This window comes from Aulonocara stuartgranti, assembly GCF_965226115.1.
Source record: "Aulonocara stuartgranti genome assembly, chromosome: 3".
Taxonomy (NCBI): Eukaryota; Metazoa; Chordata; class Actinopteri; order Cichliformes; family Cichlidae; genus Aulonocara; species Aulonocara stuartgranti.
Window position 1 is genome coordinate 73,596,903 of NC_138941.1, and position 27,491 is coordinate 73,624,393.

The window sequence follows — 27,491 nt, forward strand, 5'->3', positions numbered from 1 at the left end:
TTAGGTCAGCCAGAAATCAGTCAGGAATCCACCAGTTATCTGTGATGGTCCTGTCAAGAATGAGGCAGCAATTGAAAGATGCTGTATTTGTATCTGCAGCATTACTATGATGACAACCACACACTCTGGGTAGTACTGGATTGCAATGTAAAACCAGTCGATCCGATTAATGGACAAGTAACTAATGGAAAAGGGGCTAGTCTCAGTCAGATTGTGTCTCAGTTTGTTCCTGATGTGTTCCTGACTCGTTCTTTGGTAACTAGTCTGCAGCGTCCTGTAAAGCGCTGCAGACATGTTGGATGAAGAGCAGAAGAACAGACAGACTGAGCCTCCGCAGTCGGCCATGTCTCACACACATCAGCACAGAAACCATGAAGATCTCATGTGTCTGCTCTGAACAGTCAAGGAGCCACCAGATGACTCCTGCTAACCAGTGGTATTATGGGTAGTGTAGTAGGAGACACTCACCTGACATGAAATAGTGCCGGAAATAAAAAAGAAGACCTCCAGAAACCACAAGAAGAACAAGGAGAACCAGGAGAACCAGGAGAGCTGTGGCCCAGGATGGAAACTGTTCTGTAGAGAAACATAAAGAAAATAGCAACATGACCTTTGACCTACAGCTGCATTCCTGATCTCTAACTCTATCCTCTAATCATATAAAAATATTCTCTGACTCTTTTTGTTTTGAATGGCAGCTAAACTGTACTCTATGAACTATTGCTATGGTTACCAACAATTGAGAGATCATAATAAATGTCAAATCATTAAAATCTCTGGTTACAATAAGAAACGCTGATTCCAACACATTTCTTAAAACAAAACAAATAAACCCTTAACAGTTTCATGTAACTGCTGACCAATGGAAAAAGTAAAAAATACATTAGAAATATATTCACAGACGTGTGTGTCAATACTAAGGTGTTCTAATTTTCTTTCTTATGAAGCAACAAACTATTTCTCCAGGCTAAATGATGATCTTCTAATTTTGTGATATGCCATTTCCTCTCCAGCTTATCAGTTATCTGCTTTAAGCTACGTGTTTGAGAATTATATACCGTATTTTCACAACCATAAGGCGCACTTAAAAGTCTTAGATTTTCTTCAAAAAGTGCGGCGCGCCCTATAGCGCAGTGCGCCCTTTGTGTTGTAAGGAGGACGTAGTAGAGAACACCATGAGAACGCTAAAGGGTGAAGTGTGTGCGTTGACTTTATTGCACATACCTGTATAAAAGAACAGGTATGTGCGTTATGCAGGACACCGTTGTTTTAACAACCCTGAAAATGGCAAAGAGACACGCTTACGAAGCACAGTTTAAACTGAAGGCCATCAGCTACGCGGAGGAACATGGAAATCGAGCAGCGGCGAGAGAATTTAAGATTAATGAATCGATGGTTTGCAAGTGGAGGAAGCTAGAAAACAAGCTCCGACAGGTCAAGAAGACGCAGCTGAGTTTCCGCGGACATAAGGCGATCATCGAGCAAAGAACGAGCGGGAGAAGCGTTTCGACGGTGACCATTCGGCTAAAAGCAGTTTCACTTTCACTTTTTATGAAACGGTGCCATTTTTCCATCCGGACCAGGACTACGGTAGCGCAGCAACTTCCAGCGGATTATAAGGAAAAGCTGGCCATCTTCTGCTCCTACTGCAGCAAACACATCGGCGACAAACACATCCAGCGATGGATGACCGATGGAGACCACAGTTTAACCAAGAGTGGAAGGCAGCGCCCGGCGAGTTACGCCACAATTTGCCAATGGATTGTAGATGCTTGGACTAACATGTCTGCTGGCACTGTTGTTCGAGCTTTCGCAAAAGCCGGCATCATTTCCGAGGAGCCGCACGGCACGGAAAGTGACTCTGACAGTGAAGAAAGTGAACCTGGCATGTTTGATGGAGATTTAGCGCAGCTGTTCAATTCAGACACAGAGGATGAGGACTTCGATGGGTTTGATTGATGATAAAAATGTGAGTACCAAACTTTGTTTTGCTCCTGCTTTATTTTTAAATACGCATATGGTACTTGTATGCGCCCTATGATCCAGTGCGCCTTATGTGTGTGTGTTAAATACAGTAATGGCACACATAACTGAGACTGCGCCTTTTAGCACAGTGCGCCTTATGGTCGTGAAAATACGGTAATAACAAATCTTCAACTCAGTTCTTATGAAGGTAATCAGAATCAGAATCAGAATCAGAATACTTTATTGATCCCTGGGGGAAATTATTTTTTGTTACAGTGCTCCATTTTAAACCACCAGGATCCTGTTTTCGCTTCTCAACAAACGTCTTCAACGCCCTGAGGTCTACCCACCACACTTCTATTCATCTGAAACCCTTAACTCATTGATGCTGTTCTTCACCACGTTCATTAATAACATTCACCAGCAACTCAGTTCGAATGTTGTGTCTATCTCCTCTTCAGACCCTTTTCTCCATTTTGAACCTTTCATGTTCCTAATACATCTGACATTTCTGAGTTCATATATAAATCAAAGCCGGCCACATCTCATCTTTATCCTCTGCCTACAGCACTTGTGAAATATTGGCTCTCTTCCTTACTTCCACTCATCTCTGCCATCATTCACTCTTCACTCACCACAAGAGAAGAACAACAATCATCTCAAGGCGCTTAATATTAAAAGGTAAAGACCCTCCAGCAGAATCAGGCTCTCAGAGTGGTGTAAAAATAGATGGGCGAAGAATAAACACCAAAGAAAAACCCTTCCAACTCAATCTCTCCACCTACCCAGTCATTTTTGTCTTTGCTTTTTTTTGCCTTACATTTGACCAATTATTCCCTTCAGTTTGACCCCTGACCTTTGTCCATAGCGCTGACTTTTGACCTATAAGTACAGCAAGTATTTGGGTTTGTGTCTGACCTTTGACCTGCAGCTGTATATCTATCAGTCTCCTTTCTTCTATTCCATCACTGATGGAGCAGGTGTAGTTGCCGCTGTCAGTCAGTTGTGGTTTTCTCAGAGTGAGGCTGAAGTTTCCAGTGTTCAGAGCATCAGGCCTCATCGATGTGCGCCCGCTGTAACCCTGGTTTTGCTCTCCAAGATCATCTCCTTCTTTTCGTCGTAGATGGACAGATTTGTTATAAAGATCTTCGTGAGTCCACATCACGGTGGAGTCATTCTCAGGTATTAAACCTGAGAACTCACAGGGCAGCAGGACAGACTCTGCCCCCTCATTCACCTCCACCACCACAGCCAGGGCATGCTGGGAAACTGAGGACAGGAACAGAAACACAAATGAACTCCATGCTGTGCAGGAAGCAGAGAGACCAGCATGAGCAAGACCTCACAAGGCTTGAAGAAGTCTTTAGGATGTATTCCACCAAAGCAAGACATGGTCTGTTATTCATTTCAGGAGAGTAAAATCATTTGGTGTATTTAATTATAAATGATTTTTGCTAAGTCTACAGTTAATGTTGGAATATACACCTCCTCCTGGTCTTTATTTTACAGTCCTGATCCAAAGTTTAAGACACTTCAAAAATGGCAAAAAATCGTATTTTTCATGTTTGGATCTTAACAAGGTTCCAAGTTGAGCTTCAACATGCAACAAGAAGAAATGGGAGTGAGACAAAACATTTTTTGAGCATTTAATTTATTGAAAACAACGCTTAAAGTGAAACAGGCTGTTTAACAGCTGATCAATAGTTTAGGCCCACATGCCTTTAAGAGGCCAAATCTGGGCAAAAATGTGGATTCGCTGTTTTTTCTGTCCGGTAATCTCACTGTCATGATGCTCTGATGGCAAAGGCAAAAAAAACTTTCCCTTTTTGAATGTGGTCAGTTTGTTGAATTGCATAAGAAGTGAGAAAATAATTTAGGGCAAGAAATCATCCCAGGCTACTCATGATTGGCAAAGGCAGGTCATGTGGAGAGAAGTACACCCAAGCGCAGATAAACAGAACAAAAAAACTGCACAAAAAAGCTACTAAAACAACATGGAAGGGGAAACTAAGAAAAACTAACTAAACAGGGGAAAGCTAAACACGAGAAAACCACAATAGAGGAAATTGGAGCAACCTGGGGACTTGGAACCACGAGGAATCAAATAATGGCCGACAACCCAACGAGGAACAAAGGAAACACCCACAATATATACACAGAGGGCTACGAGGTGTGGTGGAAGATTTCTTTTCTGATGTATTAATCACATATTTTAATCATATCACTTTAGTAAAGCAAGATCACTGCTGTCACCAGTTGTATGTATGCATGTATAATGTTATCACAAGTGGGTTTATTGCACTTTCACAGAGGGCCCATTGTAAAGTTCAAGAGATCCATCCATAGAGTGGCAGGGGGTCAAGGATGAGCTGGACTGAAGGCACATGGATATATGATGTGCTGTGGAATGTTCTTTCTTTGAGAGTGTTTGGGAAGGTATAAAAGAGTTTCAGGCGGTGTCAATATTCAGACAACCATTTTGGTGTTTGACCTGAATGTTTTCTCCACTGCTATGCTTTTCTTTTTTTAGTAAACCTCACTTCAAAAGAGATGCTCATCTGGTGGTTGCAATTTTATTTAAGATTTTCCACAACAGAGGGAATACACAACAGGAGGGAGACATAGCTGAACATAATCTGACATGATGAACCAAAGGAAGCAAACCTCAAAACACTGAACGTGGGATGCAAGACTGTCTAAATAAAAGAGGAAACAAGAGGCATTTACAAAGACGCAGACTTCACACTGTGATGTGGAGACATGACTGACTAGGGAAACTGATGCAACATGAGAATAACTAAACGTGGGACAGAAAACTAGAAACTATAAATATAACACAAGCAGAAATCAATAAAGAGAACCAAACCTATACTAGAGACATGAAACACTTAACAGCACAGGAACAAAACCTAAGGAGGAGGAATTACCAAAATATATCCAGAAACGAATGAAACGAAGCATATTAGTAATCAAAAAACACAAACATGGAGTCACCAGACTCCGGACCTTGGCAAAAACACTAATTATGTAGATTAGGACGGTCACAATATCAGATTACCACATGCCCAAATTATCATGATCACAAGAATTCCTGACAATGTTCTTATCTCAATGTCTGTGCAGAAACAGAAAGAAAATATTAGTCAAATTAAATGTTAAATGTCTTTTCAGCCTCTTGCTCTTTCTCAAGTGGATAAACCTGTTTCTGTTTTCTGCTGTACTCATGATCTTTCCCCAACACACACACACGCACACACACACACACACACACACACACACACACACACGTCCCCCTCTTCCCCTCTACTTGACTGACTGTGATGCATCTGCACAAAACAAAACTTTGTAGAATCGCTTAAAACTAAATAATTTAACCAATAAAGTTAACAGACTCTAATCCAGTAACTGACTCTTACTCAGGCATCCATGAAACATATTTCCATGGCTGCTGTAAACATTTCCTGCCTGAAATAGGCAGTTTACTCACTTCGAGACTTTTAAATATATTCGGAGTTTCTTACCGAGGAGCAGGAACGACAGCAAGTTTTTCATCATCCTTCAAAGAAGGACAGCAAACACAGAGTCCTGATCACTCCGCTCATAACTGAGTGAATCCACATCTCAAAACTCTGCCATTCCTGCCTCACTGCTAACGAACAGAGAGGATTTCCTGCTGGGCTGTGATCCAGTAAACTGGTTCAACATGCTCAGAGGCTGAACTTGAAGTTGATAAACCCTCCAGGGCGTGGGTGCGTGATTCACCGTGGAAAGAGCAGAGCCTCCATTTGGTTTGAGTTTATTGAAAGAACCACATAAGTTTGAAATAATGCCACATATTTGAACTGGATCAATAACAGATAAGAAAGGTTATCAGAACACCATCAGCATCTGAATCCCAACATTAAGGTGGAGGTGAAAGAAACCCTGCTTGTCTCCAGGTGCAGCTGAGTTTGAGAGAAGTGCTCAGGGACCGTCTACAAAGTGCAACACCACAAAAACATGTTGCTGCTTCACTGATATACAGTGGTGTTTCTCCCAGATCACTTTATACTGCAGGGCCATCTGGTCCTATCAATCATTCTGCCATAATAAATAAAAATGTGAATTTTTAAACTGTCTTGATGCATGCTCCAACAAACATATACAGTATCATACAGAGAACGATGTGTAGTGAAATGTTCTTGTGTTTGTGCTGCAGACAAAGCCACGCCATTCCAGGGTTTTTTGGTTAGCATGAGGGGTGAAGCCAGGATCATTACTGGATACTGGGTGGGAATCAAACTTGCAACTCCTGCTTCAAAGATGTGTAGTTTTACCACTGCACTACCCAGCTACTCAGTCATCAAGGTAAGGTTTATTTGGAGATAGACTGAAACCAATCAAAAGGAAACACTTGAAAGAATCCAAACTAAAGTGAAAGAAGAAAATCCTCTGAGGAAACTCACTGAAACTGAAGTGAAGCCAAAGAAAAAGTCCAAATGAAATCCAAATAAAAGTCAGTAGAAAATACAAAGTAGAATAAGTGAGCTTTGGATGCTGCTCTGGGACTTTGTTTAAAGAGGTTCAGTGTGGACTTGAACTCACTGATCCTCCAAACATCAAATGAGTGAACATCAGGAACACATCTGCACTCTGGCTCCATTTATGTGAGAAAGAGTCTGAAGGTGTTTGTGCTCCTTCACAGCTCCGTCTCAGGAGCTTCATCCACCTCAAACAGCAGGAACAACACTCGGTGAGGACACCAGCCACAGACTGAACGACCAGTTGCACTCACTCCAATCATTGTGAAGTTCTTTGAGAGAGTGGTGCTGGCCTACATCCAGAGCAACATCACAGACACTCTGGACCCCCTGCAGTATGCCTACCAGTCCAATAAGTCCACGTCAGACATCATCGCTGCTGCCCTTCACTATTCACTCTCCCACTCGGAAAACAAAGACAAAGAAAACAATACTGTCATCCCACACAAACTCACTCACAAGCTGGCGACACTCGGCCTGCACCCCACCCTATGTGACTGGCTACAGGACTTTTTGACTGGCAGGCCTCAGTCTGTCAGGATCGGCAACAGGACTTCAGCCAGCATTATTACAAACACTGGTGTCCAACAAGGTTGCATCCTCTACACCGTGTGCACCCACAACTGTTTCACCTCCAACAAAGACAACATCATTTTGAAGTTCGCAGACGACACTGCTGTGATTGGTCGCATCACTGGAGGAGACGAAGCGGCTTATAGGAGAGAGGAGGCCGGTCTGGTGTCATGGTGTTAGGACAACAACCTCACCCTCAACACTGACAAGACAAAGGAGACGATACTGGACATGAGGAAGAAGAGGAGGCCTCACCCACCGCTGTCTATCCAGGGCCTAGAAGTGGAGAGGGTGAGCAGCTTTAGGTACCTGGGCGTCTACATCGCTAAGGACCTCACCCTCGAGACGAAGGTTTAGAAGTGTGAAATCCAGAACATCCAGACTCACTAACTCCTTCTTCCCCACTGCTATCAGATTCTTGAACAGCTGACCCATTCTGAACAGTAATAATAATTTTTTTTGCACATCAGGTCAACTTACATATTAAGCCAGCATATTAAGCTACAGGTCTTTTGCACACATCTGTTTCAAATCTCCATATTTTGTCTCCTTTTCTGTCTTCAGCTATTTATTTGTACTATTTGTATTTATATGTTCTATTTCTAGTGTATATATTAATCGGCATCTGTGGGCGGACAGCAAAGAAAGAATTTCATTGCACAAAGAAGTGCCTTTTCTCTTGTGACACATAACAATAAACACTTTGAATCTTGAAGCACGGAGACATCTTTGTGCTCGATATCACAAACACTCTTTGCAGCATCTCTGCACCATCAACACAACAGCAGCACATGTAAAACATTCATATTACATTATATCAGCCAAGGTTGTGACCTACACCCGTTTTCTCTGACTCTCCACCATTTGACCCTAGAACTGCAGAAGCTTCTTGGATGAGAGGTGAAACGTCTTTAAGCGACTTAAGGAAGTCCAGGTGCTTTTTTCTTTCCATGCTCCTTAGACTTAAACAGATAGTGAGACTCCTTCTGCTTATCAGGGATAATCTCTAGGTGACCGCTAAGCAGAAAACAAGGTCTTTCTTTCTCTGTGTGTATATAAGATGCCAGGGCGGCGGCTGTTGGGCAGAGACCATCCTAGTGTTTGGCTGGGATATTTCTCTCCACATTGTTTTGTGTTTATTAAACCCACTTCAAATAATGCTCACGAAGGTTGTGTTGTAGGTTATTGTTAAAATTTCCATAAACAAAGCATTTAAATGGCATTTCAATTCAAAGCAGAGAAACAAAAATAATATTTCTGGCCAAAATCAGGCAGACTTAAAACTAGTCGGTGATCCCCACATGCTTCAAAGAGTCCATCATTGTTCCTGTCCCGAAGAAACCCCACCCTGCTTCTCTCAATGACTATCGCCCTGTAGCCCTCACCTCAGTAGTGATGAAGTGTTTTGAACGCCTGGTCAGAGACTTCATCATTTCTTCACTACCAGACACACTGGACCCACTACAGTTCGCTTACCGTCCAAATCGTTCCACAGACGATGCCATCTCTCATCTCCTCCACACATCACTCACTCACTTGGACACTAGAAGGGGGAATTATGTTAAAATGCTCTTCATAGACTACAGCTCTGCATTTAACACCATAATTCCCTCCACACTCACCACCAAGCTGGAGCATCTGGGACTCAGCTCATCTATGTGTCAGTGGATCTCCAACTTCCTAACTGGCAGACCACAGGCAGTAAGGATGGGCGGACATGTCTCAGCCTCCACCACTCTCAGCACTGGAGCCCCCCAGGGGTGTGTTCTGAGCCCCCTGCTGTACTCTCTGTACACATATGACTGTGTGGCCACTACCAGCTCCACCACCATCATCAAGTTTGCTGACGACACCGTCGTGGTGGGCCTGATCTCTGATAACAACGAGACGGCCTACCTGAAGGAGATTAGGAATCTGGAGAACTGGTGCCAGAGGAACAACCTCCTTCTAAACGTCAGTAAGACAAAGGAGCTGATAGTGGACTTCAGCACTAAGCAGGAGAGGAACTACCAGACCCCCGTCATCAACGAGTGCCCAGTGGAGAGAGTGGACAGCTTCAAATACCTCGGAGTTCACATCACGCAGGACCTGTCATGGTCCTGTCACATCAACACCGTGGTGAAAAAGGCCCGACAGCGTCTCTACCACCTCAGACGCTTGAGAGACTTCCAACTGCCCTCCAAGGTGCTCAGGAACTTTTACTCGTGCACCATAGAGAGCATCCTGACGGGAAACATCTTAACCTGGTTCGGGAACAGCACCATGCAGGACAGACGAGCTCTACAGAGGGTTGTGCGGTCAGCTGAGCGCACCATCTGCTCCGAGCTCCCTGACCTGCACTCAATCTACAGCAGGCGGTGCTGGACCAAGGCCAGGAAGATCGTGAAGGACCTCAGCCATCCCAACAACAGACTGTTCTCTCTGCTGAGGTCAGGAAAGCGATTCCGCTCCCTGAAGACCAACACAGAGAGACTGAGGAGGAGCTTCTTCCCGCAGGCGATACGGTCTCTCAATCACACCACCACACAGTACTGACCCACACATATAGTTCTTACACACACACTGGACTTTCTGGACTTTGTTTTCACTTCATCACTTAAATCACTGCTGCTGTTATTGTGTATATATTTATTTATACTTCTTGTGTATTTTCTTCATACATTCTTATATAGTTCTATATTGTGTATTTTGTTGTACAGTTATTTTATTTTCAATTTAATTTATATATTTTATCTTATTCTTTCCCAGTGTGTTGTACAGTTATTTCATTTTTAACCTTAATTTATATTTTATTCCTTCCTAGTTAAATTTACCCTTTTTAATTTTTCATATTTATTTCCTATCTTATTCATAGCCTTTTCCTTTTTTGTTTTCTTTAGGTCACGAGCAGTTGTCCAAGCATTTCACTACATATCGTACTGTGTATGACTGTGTACGTGACAAATAAAAATTTGAATTTGAATTTGAATTTAAAGTGCTATTTTAAGTGCTTTAAGTACATTTTAAAAATGATACTGCCTTTAAATAATAATGATTAAATTTGAACATAAATTGGAGCTTTTCTTCTTACAAAATAACACAGAAACATAAAAGGTTGTTTGACCAACTTCACCTTTAAGTGAGTAACCTTAGCCAACATTATTTTGTACATTAGGCTAAAACAGTGTGATCATTGAACATTTTAGTGCAAAAAATAACAAACCCATCGGACTCACAATACTTCATCTGAGATTATTGCAGCTCCTATGTGTGCATCAGCATAATCGGTATACCAGGACATCTAGCATTGTCAAAAGTTCCCTTTTGCTTGGAATGCAAAGTGTCATTAAATGCGTTTTCTTTTACGTGTTATATTTTTCAAATGACTTAATCATAATTACCGCCTTAAATTCCCACTCCTAATTATATTATATTATATTATATTATATTATATTATATTATATTAGAAGCTGAATCACAGAAACAGAAATAGAGGACAGAGATGTAAATGGCCTGTATTTGTATAGCGCTTTTCTAGTCCCTAAGGACCCCAAAGTTGTAAGAAGTGAAAAGATGTTTGTGGAACTTGATTCCAGCTGTCGGTCGGAGTTCTCCTTGTCCTGTTGGCTGTTCGGAGAGAATATTCCATTAGTGGCACGACTGACGAGGAGGACCTTTGCTTCATGTTTGCTGTGAACTCATCAGAACAGCAAGCTGATAACATCCATGAAACAATAATCAGAGGAAGGAGGAAAAAATACATTTTTCAAACAGTTATTGCCTTTCATGTGTTGTGAAAATTTATAACTGTTATTTGTCCACTGCTATTGTAGCTGCAGCTTCACTCACTGTGATCACCAGCTCCTCTATAAAGCTTGTTCAGGTCCAGGCTGTATCGATCCATGGATCAATAGTACTGACAGCAGTGTTGGTATTGGTTGAATATCAGCATGATATGAGTGTCTCTTATACACTGATTTGTTCTACATTAGTTGATCAGAAGGTTTTTTATTTTCATTCGTCATATTTTTACATAATCTTCAGCTTTACAGCAGGAATAGGTTCCTAATAAAGTGAACAATGAGCATGGACAGTGTAGTCCTCAAAATGTTGGAGCCAAAACTGCACCCTGAATTAACTTTGAGGGACACCAGGTGAGGAACCTGCAGCTTTACTGCCACCCAGTGGACGCAGCAGGAAACTGCGGAAGCTCAGACAGTAATTCAAGTGTTTATGCAGTAATTCATTAAAAACTCTGATATTCAAATAAATGAAGGTCTTTTTCATGTCACTCGCTCAGCGTCTCTCTTCTTATCACCGCTGATCAGACACATTTATTCATTTGAAGATGCAGTTAGCAGCTGACACGCTGATGATGCTCAGTAGATCTGATCTTTGTATCTGGATTTGTTTGACAGGGACAGTGTTCATGTTCATGGACATCAGGATAATGAGCTAAACTGCTCATTTCCATGTGTAGTCCCTGGGCAGGTCACATGACTCTATCCAACATACAAAGACACACAGACACACAAGAAAAGCCAGAGAAACAAGATGAGCTGTTAGAGCCAATCTATAGAGAAATATTTTTGATACTGTTTCAGTTATTATGTTACATGTTTGATTTTGTATAATATGTTGTTAGAGAATAAATGCTGCGCGTTTAATTTGTGTCGGGTAAGAAAACATTACAGCGCATGTGTGGTAGCAGGTTAGAGTGAGCCAGGATGGCAATGGAAATGTGCGCTGTAGCAGCAAATACTTTTTGACCGTGACATCTTTTGTTTGTATGTACGAGTCAGACATAAATCTGAACAGCTCACATTAAGAAGTGGAAGAATTATTTTTTCAAAGCTTGGAACAGAAATTCGCAACTACATGAGCCTTCAAAGTGGAACATGTGGACTGTTCCTTTATTACTACCACTGAAGGCCACGCCCCTCTGGTCATGTGATCATGTGGTTTGTAGGACGCTCCTCTTCCTCAGAGGATCCACCTGTGCTTCCTCTCCTCTCTCCTCCACCTGTTACAGTGAGGGAACGTCCTCCATGATGGAGGAGCTGCTGGAAAGTGCTGAGAGTTTCCTCCAGAGTGAGACCTCTGTCACAGTTCAGAGGATCTACGGCAGCAGAGACCTTCATGGACACTAAAAGTCTCAAACACACAACAACAACATCACACTGACTCCACTCTGACATCACTGATCAATAATCAAAGAACACACAGATCAAACTGATTGATCAGCCATCAGAGGAGTCGGATCAATGGAGCTGCTTCTGTTCCTGATGTCCCCTGTTTGATCCTGGACCTGAACTCTCCCTGCAGAGGAGACACAAGACAGTCAGAGACACACACACACACACACACACACACACACACACACACGCACACACACACACAGATACACAAACAAACCTTTAACTTTGAGCTGCACTGTTTTGAATCTAACCCGTCCGTTCCTCCAGACATCACACACATATTCTCCACTGTCTCCATCTGTGGGCTGTTTCAGGGTCAGACTGAGGTCTCCAGTTTTCAGCAGGTCTTCATTCACCTTCGTTCGGTCTCTGTAAACCTGGTGCTGTTCTTCAGGCTGGTCAGAGCCGTTCTTATACACGTGGACCTTCCTGTATGAACTGTACCACCACTTCACTGCAGCATCTTCAGGCAGGTTTTGTGTGGTTTTGAAGGGCAGCTGGACAGACTCCGCCCCCTCCTCCACCTCCACCTGACACACTGAGAGGACAACAAACACAACATGAGCTGTACAAAGTGTGATTGGTGTTCAGAGCAGCATCATGTGACTCTTGTTCTGCACTAAATGAAGCGATGGAGTGGCGCCTCCTTCAGGCAGAGAAACAGCTCATGGAGAGAAATAATTATTAGAGCAAAAACAAGAGTGGAGCTGCAAATAAGGCCGAGAGGAACGCTGCAGAAAACTGTTCATGTGTGAATTCATCACTTCATAGATTTCTTTGAGCACTAAAATCAGAGCTGCTTCTATTTCTAATATGACAGCTGTACATTAGAGCTGCAACACTTTAAATGTGAGCCATAAAAACATGATACTCTACAAGTGCATTCAGCTCTGACACTGTCACATCATGAAGGAGACGTGGAAATCACTTTGTTACACAAATCAAAGTCAAATCAGTTCTATTGATGGAATATTGTGTGATCAATAGACTGATCAGTTTCTAATCTGTCATCGATCAGCTGGAAATCCAGCATGTCAAACAGACAGGCAGCAGATTAGGACCAAACACAAACACAGTGAGACTTTTTCTTCACAGCAGTTGCAGGTAAACTGCAGCAACAATGCGACTCAGACAGTTTCTCTGTAACTGCAGGGCTTCCTGCGCTGCTGTTAGTCAGACACGGATCAACAGGTTGTGGATAGAAAGCAGATTCCTTCAGCAGAGGATCCATATCACACGTGAAGCATGTCGTCGGGAAACAATCAGTGAAAATGGGACACTTTGAGCCTCAAACTCTGAACATGACCTGCTGCAGACCAGCTGATGTGTTCAGTTACCATGGTGAGGAATTTCACAATAAAGGAGGCGTGCGCTCTGTCTTTTCCCGGCCCGACGCTCTGGGACGTTTTAGACAAGTTTCCTGGCAGAATACGATCCCGTCCGGAGGCCGACACCATCCTTATCCACATGGGCACCAACCGGACTCCAAACAGCGCTCCCACTTCCTCAAACTGGACTTTGTGTGTCTTTGTGAGGCTGTGAAACAAGCCCACCGTAGTGTTTGTATCTGCGGCCCCACTCCCACCTGTGGCCGTGGGGCGTTTGGGCGGCTGCTCGGCCTCCACACCTGGCTCTCCTCTGTGTGTGACTCCCACAGCCTGGGCTTTAGAGACAACTTCAATGTTTTCTGGGACAGGAGGCATCTTTCTGCAGCAGATGGGCTCCACTTCAACCAATCAGGAGCCAGATCCTCTCTGCTAACATATCATATGGAGTCCAGCAGGAAACACTCCATCAAGTACCTGTCCACACCTGTCCACACCTGCTGACCGCTCCGTCACTGACTGACGTCCCCCAGGTCCTAGTCCCTATCACCTCAGTTCCACTCTAAACACTAATACATGTTCAGCTGGACTCGGAGCCTCTGGAGACATTTTGGATGTTCCAGTCATAATAACTAACAGGACAGTTTGTGCAAGGTGGAGGAAATCTGCTGCATCATCCCACTGATGAAGCATTCAGCTCCACCCTACAGTTTCTCTGCTGCCTCCACCCACCTTGGTTCACTTTGCTCTTCTTAATGTTGGAGCTCTGAATAGTCAGGCTTTTATTCTGAAGGATTCTACAACTTCCCCTCAGCTTGATTTGATGTTTTGAACAGAAACATGATGAAACCTGAATCTGCTTTCACCCCTCCCTGAAAGCCCAAATTCACTCTCAGTTTAGTTCAGCTGGAGCCGAGATGACACAGAGAGCCTTTGGTCCATGAGATCTATCTAGGAGACATCAGTAACATCAGCTTTGTGTCAGCCGTCCTGTAGAACGCTTCCATACAGCTGCTTCTGTCTCTGAGTATCTCTCAGCTTCAGCTGGGACTCCACCCAGGTGTTGGTTGGTTGTTGGCACAGAGCTGCTGCAGTGACTCACAGCTGCTTTCATCCAGTTTAGATTCAATGGTGACTTTAAGCGTGTTTCATGTATGAAAGCCAATAAAGACAGAATGAGTGGTCAGAGGTGTCATAATGATATTCATGGTCAGATTTACTAACAGTTACAAAGCTGCTGTCTGAATTTACTAAAGAGCTGCAGGTCAGTCTGGGACTGAAACACGAGGAGCAAACTGGTGCCATGCTGCAGTCACAAACATGAGCTGATGGCTGATCTACCAGCAACGTGCTGCTTTATATACAAACATGCAGCCAATCATGACTCTGTCAGAGCAGCCAATCAGAGGAAAGCAGCAGATGAGGGCGTGTGAGGCAGAGAGTGATGGAGCCACCAGAATAATCCACAGTAAGCTCAGGTTTCACTGATGAGTTTCTCTGTGGAAACAGATGAATGAGAGGAGGCTGAAGGAGGATCAATATGTTTGTGATATCAGGGAGAACTCTGCTGATAGAAGCTGCTGGGACTGTGTGAGGTCCTGAGGACTGAGACTCAGGTGGAGCTCAGGATTTATCAGAGGAGAGCTGCATGATTACAAACTGAACTGTGAGGATCAGCTGACTGTACATGAACATGATTCAGCATCAGATCTGATCACTTACACACTCTGATAACATCTCCCCCTCTCTGTGCAAATACATCAACACTGCTAGAAGCAACAAGCACATCAGGATCAATCACATTTTGATTGCTTTTTGTGTTACATTGAGAACAATCTGCAGTAAAGTGTGCGTCACACACCTGATTTATTCCAACACTTTCCTTTGAAAGTGAAACAAACACATATGAAATAATCCAGCCACAGAAACTGTCCACAGCTTTCAGTCTCCACATTTGAAGCTCTGCAGGAAACCCTGACAGCAGCTTTTTAGCTCCAAAGCAGGTTTAGCTCTGGTGCAGAGTGTTGGTGACTCTGCCCGTGGACACAGTTATTTCTGCAGGTGACCTTGTTACAGGTGCATTTGGAGGAGACTCAAAGCTTTGTGGCAGGGAGTTTACTGCAGACTGCAGCATGTTTAATAGCAAGCATGATGTGAGCCTGATGTGGCTGATAGCTGCTTCTAGCAGTCTTCATGTATGTGGAATGAGAGGGGAGATGTTATCAGGACCAGTTGCTGATTGGACGTCTCAAAGCTGTGAGCGCAGCGCTGAAACTTTGTCCTGTAGCTCTTCACTCAGTCCTCACCCTGAGTGTTTAGAGCCCAGCCCCACATATTCCTGCTCCTCAGGAATTCTGGGATTTGGAGGAAACACAGCTAAACTGACCTGAAGCTAAGGGGGAGGAGCCACAATACAAGCTGCATCCAGCCAATGGGTGCACTGTTGAGCCATGGATGTGCAGAGGGTCACATGTTTAGTCCCATTTGTAGAAATGTGTCCATAATGAAGACAAATGCAGTCACACAGCTCTGCAACAGCACAAATCACTTTGATGGAGTTTGTTTGTGCTGCTCTCAGATCTGTACAACACTGACATGTGTGTCAACATGCTGCAGACTCACAAAGATGTGCCGTGTTAGCTTCATGTGTCCATCTGACACTATATTATAGTGACTTGAAGAAATCCCTGCAGCATCAATGCAGAACAAACAGAGGCCACGTGTGGCACAGTTCCTGTAACGGGATGAATCCGTGGATGTGTCGGGATCTGACGCTGAATCATGTTGCTGTTCTTTTCCACATGGTGCAGGTCAGCTGTTCCACACAGATGTCAGCTTTCTAGAAGAGTTAGTCTGGAATAAAGCAGCTCTCCTCTGGACCAATCCTGCCTCCAGCTGAGCCGTCACACACACACAGTCCCAGCAGTTTGTAGCACAGCAGTGATGCTTCTATCAGAAACATGCTGCTTCTCCTTCATCCTCCTCTCATTGATCTGAATCAGCTGTTTTCACAGAGAAACGCTGCACAAATCCTTCACTCCACTATTTCTGTCAGCAGAGGACTCGCTCTATCATGGCTGCTGCTCCTTTTTCACTCATTTGTGCTTTGAATCCAATCTGTTTCTCATCATCACCATGAACAGGCTGCTCATCAATCAGCACATTAGCTGTAGATCAGCTGCACACTGATGAAGATGCTCAGACAGACGGGCTGGGCACACAGAGGACTTTATGATCTGTTCTTCAATTCAGTCCAACATGGATCATTTCTGCTCACTGTCCAATCATCTCTGGAAACTTGTGCTTCCATGGCACAGCTGGGCTACTTCAACAAATAGCGCTACACCTCTGGTTGTCAGCTTCACCATCGCTCTCCCCGTGGCTACAGTACAAGTGAGCTGACACATCCATCAGTGGAGGCTGTGGGCCAGTAAGGAGCAGCAGCTGCCTGCAACATGGGCTTTACATTGAAAACAGCCACAAGTCTGGGCCTAACCACGCCTTTGGACTTCTTCTTCATTCCAATGAGATTTACATTTCAGGGAGTTCCCCTGGAAAAAGAGCCATTTTGAAAGCTGTTTGCTGACTTCATCAATAATCTGCTTCAGTCATCCAGATGAGAATCCTGAGAATGGAGCAGCCCTGATAGCAGCTCATAGGATCACAGTGTTTTTCATTCAGCTGATTGATTTCACAGGTTAGGAGGTGAACAATCTAACTGTGCTCCTCCTTCCACCTTTGGACCACTCATTTAGTGACAGCCAGGATGTGACAATCAGCTGTGACACAGGAAAACATGAGGTGGGAAACTCTGGAGAAGATCTGCTTTTCTCTACAGGGAGGCTCGCACATCTAATCTGCTCACCATCACTCAACTCACTTCAACAACATGCTGACTCAGTCATTTCTGCACGTTTCCTCATGTTACAGCCCTGACTTCAGTTCAGCTGAGGAGGAGATGAGGGAGGAGAGAGCAGTGGTGGAGGAGGCAGATAAGGAAGAAGAGGAGGAGAAGATCCAAAGAGGAGGCAGGGGGAGAGGCTCAGGAACAGTTAGATCAGAGACTTTGAGCCATCATGGACTCCCACTCCTTCCATCCAGCCCTGTGTGGATCAGCAGCTCCAAAATGTCTGCTCACTCATGTTCTTCCTGTCTGTGCTCTTCTTTCATTTCACTCATTATATATGAGCTGCTCCTAAATCACACTGGATATGGATTTTCTGTCCATCCACACTAATTCTCTTCATCCTCACCTGATTGTTTGGATGCTCTTTGACAGCACATTGAAAATCCTCACAGTGACTTCTATTGCCACACTGACTGGACACATACAAAGTTGAAGGCTTCATGTGTTTGGCACAAATAATACTTTGGTAGGTCTGAGTTGTGTTTTGAACCATCTCTCAGGACCAAAGTCTTTTTGCTTCCTTCAAAAAGAGCTGAAGGCTTTTTACCTCACAGTTTGTCCTTTGATATTATTGGATGATGGACTGTGGGAAACACAAATGTGCACTTCTTAATGGCTCATATGTGCTGTGAAAGAGCTCTTTGTGATCTTGAAGCTTTTCAATAGTTTTTCTTTGGCTGTTTGTAAAGTTTTCTGTGTGAACTCTCAGGAATCTGGAGCAGTCTAATAGAAGTCTACTGGGGTACAGAGGGAGGAGCTTCTGTCAGACTCTTTCTGATGAGGAACTGAAGCCGCTCTCATGGTCTCATCAAATCATCAGACTCTGCTGAGAACAACAGTCATGTGACCTCTCAGAACAAACAGCCTGTTAGTTTCCTGCTGCCTCCATCACTCACTTTCATTCACTCTCAATCACACCAACATGTTAAAGCAGCGCTATAGCTCACCTGGCTGAGCAGGTGGGCTGAAGGCGGGGCTTACTACAGGTGCCTGTGTGTCCCTCACTCTCTCCCCACTTTCCTGTCTACTCTCTGCACCTATATAATAAAGGCAAACATGCCTCCAATAGAAACCTTTGCAAACACAAAGTCCCACAGCAGCCCCGTGTTCTCCGGCTAAAATGAGAGTTTTTGTCAGTGGAGTCTGGTGGCTTTAACCACACAAACATTACAGCTGCGCTCAAATATCACAAAGAGCTGTGACAGCAGAGAAACACATGACCATCCTCCAAATATCATCTAGAAATAGAAATGTGTCCACTGTGGGACGTGTGAGGCTGACATTAATATGTCTTAAAGTGGGAGATGAAGAAATGACTCCAGGGCCCAAATCATGGAGACAAACATCAATCCACACTTCACTTTGTTTCCTGTCTCTAAAGTGGGAATATTTCAGTGTGATGAACAAACGGCCTCCAACAAATGAAGCTGATTTCCTTTTCCTGTCTTTTCTCCAGCGGCCTCAGCTTCTTCCTCTTTCCCCTGTCTTCTTCTGCAGACGCTCCTCTGTAGCTTCAAGCTGTTTCTCTTTACAAGGAGAGCTACAAACCTTTGCATCCAGCCACAAACACCCCATGGGCTCCTCTGGATCATCACACTCAGCATTTTCACAATAAAAGCCTCGTATTTATGGCTGCTCCACCCTGACATGTGACAACATCCAAATGACTGGATCAAAGTGTTTGAATGATCTCGGCAGCTTTAAAACTATTGATATTTATACATTTACATTGATTTGGACTAAACTAACAAAACTGTTGATTTGATCCAAACTCACATCATGCCAGAGGCTTTTATTTTGAAGTTAGGATCATTTTAATGGTCTTCTTAGTTCATTTAAACACACAGTTGCTCCGCCTGACATTTTTGGCTTTTAGATCAAAACATCAAAGAATTTATTTTATTTGAATGAACTGAAAATAGATTCAAACTAAAAGCTTTGAGAGAATAAACTCCTACATGACCTCTGACCTTTGACCTGTATCTACAGCACTGACCTCTGACTTTCAGCTCCACTTGTCTCTTCAGCAGGATGTTTCCCTCCCTGCTGTAGACGGTGCAGGTGTAGGTGTAGTTGTCTCCATCTGTGGGGTGTTTCAGGGTCAGACTGAGGTCTCCAGTTTTCAGCAGGTCTTCATTCATCTTCGTTCGGTCTCTGTAATCCTGGTTCTGTTCTTCAGGCTGGTCAGAGCCGTTCTCATACACGTGGACCTTCCCATATATATTCATCCACTCCACTTTAGCGTCTTCAGGCAGGTGAAGTGTGGTGTTGAAGGGCAGCTGGACAGACTCCACCCCTGAATCCACCTCCACCTGGGGGACTGAGAGGACAACAAAGCACAACATGAGCTTGGATGGAGACATTTGTGTTGACTCTAACAGGCTGAATGCTGCTGCTTCACTGGGAGCTCACTGTTAGATAGAAAGTGGTCAGTGTGAAGAGGAGACGCAGCAGAAAGATGAAGACTGACAGGAAGAAAGCAGTGAACAGACTGTTGGAGCTGCTGTTAGTGGGACAGGACTTTATTCAGTCTCTGAGGACCAGATTTGACTTGATGAAGCAGAGAAACACAGTCTGAGTGTTTCTGTCACACTCACTTCATCACACAGCTCAGTTTGACAACATGTGGAAGAATTTGATAGAAGCTTCCTTTAGTAAAAGCACCAAGAAAACACCATGAAAACACCTCACTACACACAAAACTGCAGTACTGGCAAATTGTACATAAAGTATGAAAAGTCAAAGTACTTATTGTGCAGAAAAATGTTCCCATCAGTGTCTGTGGATCAATATTACTGCTGCACATGTTTAAGGCTGAGCTCATTTCAAATCCTTTCTATTGTGTTGAATCTGCAGTAATGCATCATATTCTATAAAATCATATGTTTGTAGTGGCTGTCCTGTGAGGACCACGTCTCTCTAAACAAACAGCTGTTAATGAGCTCACAAACACAGGCCTACAGCTGGATTTGAAAAAGTCCATTCAATAGAAAATCAACAGTCACAGCTGGATTCAAAGGCTTGAGCTCTGTGTGACATGGTTACCTGTCAGCATCTACAGGGGGATTCAAATATGAAGGAAACATGAAGGTGGTGCATTAGAAAAACTGCTGCTTTCAAGCAGAGCAACAAACTGTTTGAACTGATCCAACTTTATTAACACAGACAAAGATTTGTGCATCAGCTGCTGTAACATTTGTAATGAGCATTAATATTAATAAGTGTGAGTGAACAGAGCTGCTGCAACAGTGAAACTCTCACTGACTGATGTCACGTGAGGCCTTGTTGGCTATTTTATAGCAAAGCACGCTAAGAAAGGAAATCCAGCCACACTGTAGCCGACTGTCTGCATTGTAATCAGGCTGCAATGTAGGGACGTGTCTACAAAGAAGCTCCAGCTGAAAGGATTACAGCAGGTTAGTGTGATGACAGATAGAGGTGGAAATGTGCTGACATGGAAAGAGTGTGTTGAGAAGCTGGAAGAGTGACGTGTGAGCAGCAGCTTCATGACAAGAACAAGCACTTCAGATGTGCAGAGAAGGTCAGGAGGAGCTGCACTGTTTCTGTGTGCATGCAAACAATGGTTGGTGCAGTACATGTATGAGGACAGAGAGACAGTGGGAAGGTTTGCAGCAGCAGGGAAAGATGGGTTCCTGCTGGGGCTGGGATTACATCAGAAATCCACTCTGAGCCCTTCTTGTTAGCAGTGCTGATGGACAGGCTGGCAGATGAGCTCAGGCAGGAGTCTCAGCAGCTCTGTTTGCTGAGGACATTGTGATCTGTAGTGAGAGCAGGAAGCAGGTGGGTGGAAGAGAGCCTGGACAGGTGGAGGTATGCTCTGAAGAGAAGAGTGTGTGTGAAGAAGCTGGAGACACGACAGTGAAGATGAAGGAGTGGAGGTGGTGATGGTGGATCAGTTTAAAGACATGAAGTCCTCCATACAAAGCAGCAAAGTCCCAAAGAGGTGAAGTGACAGTATAGCAGGATGGAGTGGGTGCACACATGTATCAGCTGTGATCTGTGACAGGAGGACAGCAGCTACAGTCAACATGAAGCTTTACAGCCTAGTGAGGCTGTGATGATGGAGACATGACACAACGACAGGAGGCGACCTGGAGGTGGCAGAGTAGAAGATTTGAACAAGTGAGCAGAATAGAAAGGATGGAAATGAGTGGGTGACAGGGACAGCTCAGGCTGAGGAGTCTACAGGACAAAGACAGAGAGGAAGGCTGAGACTGATGAACAGCAAACGTGCAGAAGAGGGACGCTGGATATATCCATGCACCATGTTGGACCTGGAACTACCAAACATCAAGTGTTTGTATGGAAAACCTGAAGCAGCCCAGGAAACGTGTCCATCCATAATATTTGTGTCATTAGTCTTTCTATAGTCACCTGAACACAACACAAATAACACACAAACCAACAATCAGCAGGGTTTGTGTTGTTTTACGTTCAGTAACCATGAAGCACGACTGCAAACATTTAGTATCACAAGTAGCAGCTAAAGCATCAAATAAATGTTCCACCTGCTGTGTTTACACACAAATGTTGTGTTTATTTTTACGTGTGTGTGATCTTGACTTTAGCCTCATCATTGTTTTCCACAAATATACTGCACAGCATCATTTCCTGCTTCTGGTTTTCACACTAAATCTCTCAGCTTGAAAATAATTGGTTGTTATTGGTAGAAGTTATCAAATGAATGAAAATGATGAACAGACTTAATAACAGGACTTCAAGAAGCTCAAACCTGGAACCTTTGGTTTGTTACTGGATTAAATGAAGACATTACCTGACCTGACATCTGATCCTCTGTTTTAGTAAACCCATCTTTGCTCTACTCAGCAGTTTAGTTCTTTTATTGTTTGAATCAAAGCCTCAGGTGGGATGATGTCACTTCCTGTCAGCAGAGGAAGCAGTTGTTGTTGACGGTCGCTTTGCAGCCACAAACTCTGCACAAGCAAGAATAAAGAGCGTAGAAGACTTCAAATCCTTCCTGTCTCAGTGTTTTTATCAGCTGATGCTCTAAAATGTTCAGAGCTGAAGCTCCGCCCACGTGGTTGCTTAGTTACACATACACAAGTACATGATTGGACCTTAAATACAATCAGACATGACAGCACAGCTCTAACACAGCACTGTTTTTAAGCTGTTTCAAATATGACAAATAATACTGACAGATTGAGTCCACAGATGTGTTTGATGTGTTTAATCAGTCACAGCACCAGTGTCCCTCACAGCTGTGGATGTGTTCAGCTTCTCCTGCTGGGCTCAGTTTATATACAAACATGTGTTTGTTCTAAATGTTACAATACTTTCAGTTTGCTTTTATTAAGTTTACAGTTTAAAAAGTGAACTTTAGCCTTAATGAGCTGAAGCTGCAACACTGAATGAAACCAAACATGTCTGATGTTATTTTCCTGTTGTTGAATATTAAATCACTTTATTACTGAATGACTGTTTCTGTCTGATGACATCACAGTCCACACTTCCTGTTACACATCTGAGTCACGTGAGTATTTTCCACTCAGATGATGTCATTTTAATGAAAGCGCTCTTCGTCCTATCTGACCACAGTCCCAGTCTGAACCATATACTATCCACACAGCTGCTTACTGGTTCATATTATGTGGAGCACTGAAAGCAGCCTTTGTGTCGAGCTACTGGGAATCTACGAAACCATTAAAGAGGACAAAATGATTGTGTCTGTAGTCGCAGCATCAGGTTAGTGAAATAAACTAAAGCACTAAAAGAATCAAACTGAGTAAACAGATTGAATTGAATGTTTCTTTCTTCTTTGAGTGACCAGCCCTGATCATGTGACCCACAGGTACAAGTTATTATGAGGAGATACCAGAAAGCCTGTCGCCAAGACAACCAAGTATGACAGTGTGAACAACACAACCCTGTCACACAGCAGCATCACTGTGAGCTCCAGCATGTGCATTTAAAACACTATATTTATGAAGTTATGCTTCTATCTTACTGTCTGTGAAATGTTCTGTGGAAATGACACGTCCACACTTTTTAATGGGCCCACAGTAACCAGAGATCATTACAGCTGCACTAAGGAAACAAAGAGGAAAGACTTATAGTGTTATATCCAAGTTTGCTCTGTGACATTCATTTTGTAACACAGCTTGTAAAACTGTTGCAGCTTCATGTCACTTGCACATGGATCCTTGTAAGAAAGCTCATTGAAATGACTGTGAACAGGGCACGCTTGTTCTGATGTGCTGGGATTTGACCACAGCCTCCTCCAGGGTTCACTGACAATGGTCCAAAGAAGAGAAGCTGTCCAGTGAGCAGCAGCTCTGTGTGAAAATACCTGGTTGGTGTGGATGTTTCTAGCAGGAGAAGCAAATCTGACATCATCTCAAAGCAGTTCTTCAAACATGAAAATCACTTCACTGGATTCAAATCCACCAAGTCTGGATCCAATAGAGCAGCTGTGGCTGTGGTGGAAGTGGATATTTGCATCATGATGTGGAGATGACACGTGTGCAGTAACTGTGTAACACTATCATGTTAACATGGTGAAAATGTGTCCTTGTTAAAACTGTACTACAAAGAATGAAGCAGCTCTGAAGGAAAAAGGGCTCCAGCCCATTACTAACAAGGTGGACCTAATGAAGTGGCCAGGAAGTGTGGTAGTAATGGCTTGTTTGTAAAAGCCAAAAATCAAACACATGATTTTAGCTCTGTACGTTCCACTTTTTGGGTCTCAGATGATAAAGAAGCAGATTTATTTACATCTATAACTGCTTATTCAGCTCCTGGTCATTGTGTTGACTCTAACAGGCTGAATGCTGCAGCTTCACTGGGAGCTACACATGCTTAGATCTGTTAGATTCTCCACATGAACAAACTTAGTAACTTATAGAGCTACAACACTGCTCATGTGCTAACCCTGATTAGCATCTCCATTTTAATTCACTGAGTCTCACTGAAACACTGAAGCTCTGTGGGCTTAGCTAGTAAACTACAAGCTGCTTTCAAGTGCAGAGCAACAAACTGTTTGAACTGATCCAACTTTATTAACACAGACAAAGATTTGTGCATCAGCTGCTGTTTGCTGCTATAGATATAATCCAGCTGATGTGGAGAACTACATGTGACACTGTGATGCAGCCATGAATATGACTGATTTCTTTCCATTTTCAAAGGTTGATGCATCAGTTAAAGTCCTTAAAAAGCTCAGAAATAAAGAGAAAGGTTGGTTACAGCAAAGAGAGGCACTGGCAGCATTTAAGACACTAAACAAGAGAAACAGATCAGAGAACATCAGACTGAATAAGTGGAATAAAGTGAAACAGAGAACTAACGCTCCCTAAGAATGGAGCTGTCAGAGGAAGAGAGCAGCAAACTGAAAGTCTCTGTTAGCTGCAGAGCTCTGAAACTTCACACAGCTTTGGATGATAACATGGAGAAAGGATGTGGAGATGTTCACACTTCTGCTAGAAATCATCTTCTAGTTATTGTGACTCAGATATGACTGATTATAGATGAGGACCAAAGAAGGTTGTTACTGAGATTTGAGCTGACTTAGCTTAGCCTGTGTTTTAGCCACATGCTAAACAAACACATGTTCAGAAACTAGAAGATGTGACCTTTCAGATGAAGTCTCACACATGAACTTTGCTCCTACAGTTCATCTGCTGAAGCTTTTACATTTGGGAGGAAATCAAATAAAAACCAAAACAGCCACAAACATCAGACATACTAACACTGAGACATTATTGGATGGAGCCCACTGAGACTGAACCACCATCATCAGTCTGACCTCTGACGTTTGACCTGTATCTACAGCACTGACCTCTGACTTTCAGCTCCACTTGTTTCTCCATCAGGATGTTTCCCTCCCTGCTGTAGACGGTGCAGGTGTAGGTGGAGTTGTCTCCATCTGTGGGGTGTTTCAGGGTCAGACTGAGGTCTCCAGGTTCCAGTAAGTTTCTCTTCATCTTTGTTCGGTTCTTGTATTTATCGTCCTGTTCTTCAGGCTGGTCAGAGCCGTTCTCATACACGTGGACCTTCCTGTTGTTCTTGTCCTTCCACTCCACTTTAGCATCTTTAGGCAGACAAACTGTGGTTTTGCAGATCAGCTGGACAGACTCCACCCCTGATTCCACCCCCACCCAGGGGACTGAGAGGACAACAAAGCACAACATGACAACATCTGAAGCCTGTACAACAAAAAGCAGGATTCTGGCTTATCCAGGTAATTTGAGGGTAAACCCTGAGTTTTCTGCACTATGAAGGTTGTTCATTTCTTAGCGCAGTACATCGCCATGGTAACTTGTGCTGTGAACCTTGCCTACTCCAGATCATTTTAAGATCCAGAGATCAGCATTCATAAAATCACCTCTAACTGACTTAACAAATCGCTGGAAGTTTTTTAATAGCATCTAACGTCTTTGCGTTTCTGTGATGAACATCAGTAAAACATATTGTCAGAAGGAACCTTATTACTTGATCTTTTCCCCTGTTGGCAGCAAAAGATTTTACTACAGTTTTGTTGTTGTCCTATAATCTAATGTATGTATGTATATTATATATATGATCCTACAACAGGACAAGTGCACTGTACTTCATATCATGTCATGTAAACTTTGTATGTAGACTATGTTTGAATTCAGTTCTTATATTTAATGTTTACTCTGAAACCTTAAACACCAGTGAGTCTGCAGCTGTAAGGAGCAGCTGATGTTCAGAGTTCAGATTCAAATCAGCTGGCAGCTTTCACTCACATTTTTATTCACAGCATGTTTTGAGTGTGAAATGAATTTTCTGGTGTGGGAATCTGTTTTACATGTGCAGCACAATACTAACAACCCAAAGAAGGACAAACACTGTCACAGGAACACCTGTGTATTAATTTAGTGACGATAATGTAAAAATGTTGTTGTGCTTGATTTTAAACTGCTGCTGGTAAATGGACTGGTTCTTATTTAGCACTTTTCTACTCTCACACACTTAGTACAACTTGCCTCATTCACACAAACATTTGTTTTCTATGTGTTGCGACGTGCTTTTTATCTAACATTCACACACAGTCATACTCTGATGGATGCACAGGAGGTTAGCATGTTGCCCAAAGATATTTGACATGCAGACTGGAGCAGCCAGAGATCAAACTACCAACCTTCCAATTAGCAGATGACCTCCTGAGCTACAGCCACCCTGAGGGTCTTTTACAGTGCTGGAAACACAGAACTTCTGCTGACCATCGGCATTATGGGTAGTGTAGTAGGAGACACTCACCTGACATGAAATAGTGCCGGAAATGAAATAAAAGACCTCCAGAAACCACAAGAAGAACCAGGAGAACCAGGAGAGCTTTGGCCCAGGATGGAAACCGTTCTGTGGAGGAACACAAAGAACAACTTGACCTTTGACCTCTGACTCAATGAATTTAATGAAGAGGCCTTTACTTTACTCATAAAGCTAACATGGTTATTCTGACTGTGTTAAAATAATAAAGTTTTATCTGACTGATGTCAGATGTGTCTACAGCAGGTGTTTGTTGCTGACCTTTGACCTGCAGCTGTACATCACTCCGACTCAGTTCATCTCCAAAGTCTCTGATGGAGCAGGTGTAGGTGGCGCTGTCAGACAGTTGGAGGTTGGTCAGGTTCAGGCTGAGGTCTCCAGTTTCCAGAGCGTCAGTCTTCATGGATGTTCGGCCGCTGTAACGCTGGTTTTGATCTTTCAGTTCGTCTCCTTCAAGCTGACGCTGGTGGACAGTTGGAGGACTGAGGTCGGAGCGACTCCACACCACTGAGGGGTTGTCTAGTAGAAAAGTGTTAAACTGACAGTACAGCCGGATGAACGAATCCCCCTCATACAGCTCGACAGCTGAGGCATGCTGGGAAACTGAGGACACACAGACAGAGACTCCATGAGTCACTTTGAGGTGAAGATCAAGTTTAGACACATTTACAGAAACCAGGAGACAGAACGACAGAAACATTCAACATTTTAACAAACACAGTTAAAAACCTGAACAAATAAAGTGAATAGT

The 27,491-nt window shown here is 43.4% G+C and overlaps 1 protein-coding gene across 9 annotated transcripts in view; it reads right to left on the reverse strand.

The window, feature by feature from the left end:
- Window positions 1-27,491, reverse strand: part of LOC309703501 (butyrophilin-like protein 2) — a 522,068-nt gene that overhangs the window by 14,627 nt on the left and 479,950 nt on the right. For 3 of the 9 annotated variants that reach the window (XM_082528379.1, XM_082528375.1, XM_082528382.1), the window contains 3 exons: window positions 26,732-26,830; window positions 25,287-25,613; window positions 19,464-19,787 (listed from right to left, as the gene is read on the reverse strand). In XM_082528379.1, coding sequence (XP_082384505.1) covers window positions 19,464-19,787; window positions 25,287-25,613; window positions 26,732-26,830 — 750 coding nt within the window. The other 6 variants (XM_082528385.1, XM_082528376.1, XM_082528381.1 and 3 more) reach the window with 6 other exon arrangements.